This window comes from Loa loa, assembly GCF_000183805.2.
Source record: "Loa loa unplaced genomic scaffold supercont3.39, whole genome shotgun sequence".
Lineage (NCBI taxonomy): Eukaryota > Metazoa > Nematoda > Chromadorea > Rhabditida > Onchocercidae > Loa > Loa loa.
The window spans coordinates 267,280-268,544 of record NW_018108219.1 but is presented as its reverse complement, the minus strand read 5'-3'; the positions used below and the strand labels follow the sequence as shown (position 1 = coordinate 268,544).

Below are 1,265 nucleotides of genomic sequence, written 5' to 3'. Positions count from 1 at the left end.
GTACAGGTTGAAGGTCACATATCGCACTAGCTTAAACCGAGCAATAATAAATAACGCAAAGAAAGAAGCAAAACATTGAAGAGCGACATAGAATACAAGAATACAAAGAAAAGACGTAAATTCATCGTTGCGCAAACATGGAAGAAAGAAGCACTTGCTGGTACACCACAATGGAGAATTTCAATTCCAAGTCTTTAAATTTAATAGGAAATGAAACTAAAATGGATATGAAAATCACATGATGTAATGAATTATTGACATCTAGACCAATCTTTTATTAGACTATATTCCGTGGTCTAGAATTGTAAATTTGAACCGTTTAGGATTACCTGAATCCCTTTTCCCAAAAAAACCGACCGAAAATTTCTGATAAACATCAAATTAAGGCGTAAAACTACCGGAGAGTGGATTCCAAAAAAACAATGTGGAAGAAAAGACTGACTTGTTCAAAGAAATAACGACAACTAGTTGAGCAATAACTGATAGAGATTTTTGCCAAATGATAACTGACATGATTTGAGCTCATCCACCAACGAATCTGAATGTAAATCTTTGATTTCATCAAATGCCATTCCCGTTGACGATACTTGTCCATCGCGATCATGTTCTATTTCTACCTGCAATCAGAAAAAATAACTTTGTTGAACCTACTCTTCTTTAAAAGGTAAGCAGAATAGTAGCAGAATTTAACGAAAAAATTACAACGGTTAGCTTGAAATAAAATGCAACATACGAGTCGTTTCAGTACACTGACGAGAAGAGCGTATGGTTTTCTTGAATCAGCATCAGCATTCTTAAATGCTTCCTTGAAATCTCCCAGTGATGGTCGAGGACCTTCGAAATGTTGCACTTCACACATTATTGACCAACTTATAACTTCCGCTACACATTCCCATATCCTCATGTTATCCTCCCATAGCTCCATTTCAACCACTTGTGTGCAATAATCTGCAACCCTGCAAATATACGATTAGAATCTAGTTTTCAACATAATTGTCAGCTGGTAACTTCACACAAAACAGTTAATAGAATCGTCCTGCTTCCTCCCTCCCCCTTTCTCCACCGAAAAACCTTATTCCATGCAGAAATAAGTCAAAAGAATGAACCTTTAACTAATTCTATCCAGCAAGTTTGATGAAACATTAAAGTCTACATCGGCAATCATTAATTATGAAATCAGATAAACAGTAATTACGAAATATTTTATGTTTCACCCATTTACCCTTGATCATGGTCACTTTTGTTAGTGTCAAATATCATCTACA

General features: G+C 35.4%; 1 protein-coding gene across 1 annotated transcript in view; it reads right to left on the bottom strand.

The window, feature by feature from the left end:
* Window positions 1–313: 313 nt before the first annotated feature.
* The window catches only part of LOAG_17098 (eIF4G), a 16,289-nt gene continuing 15,337 nt past the window's right edge, over window positions 314–1,265 (bottom strand). The window contains exons 23-24 of the mRNA XM_020449758.1: window positions 734–956; window positions 314–617 (exon numbers count right to left, since the gene is read on the bottom strand). Coding sequence (XP_020306681.1) covers window positions 465–617; window positions 734–956 — 376 coding nt within the window. The 3' untranslated portion in view covers window positions 314–464. The remainder of the gene's footprint in view (window positions 618–733; window positions 957–1,265) is intronic.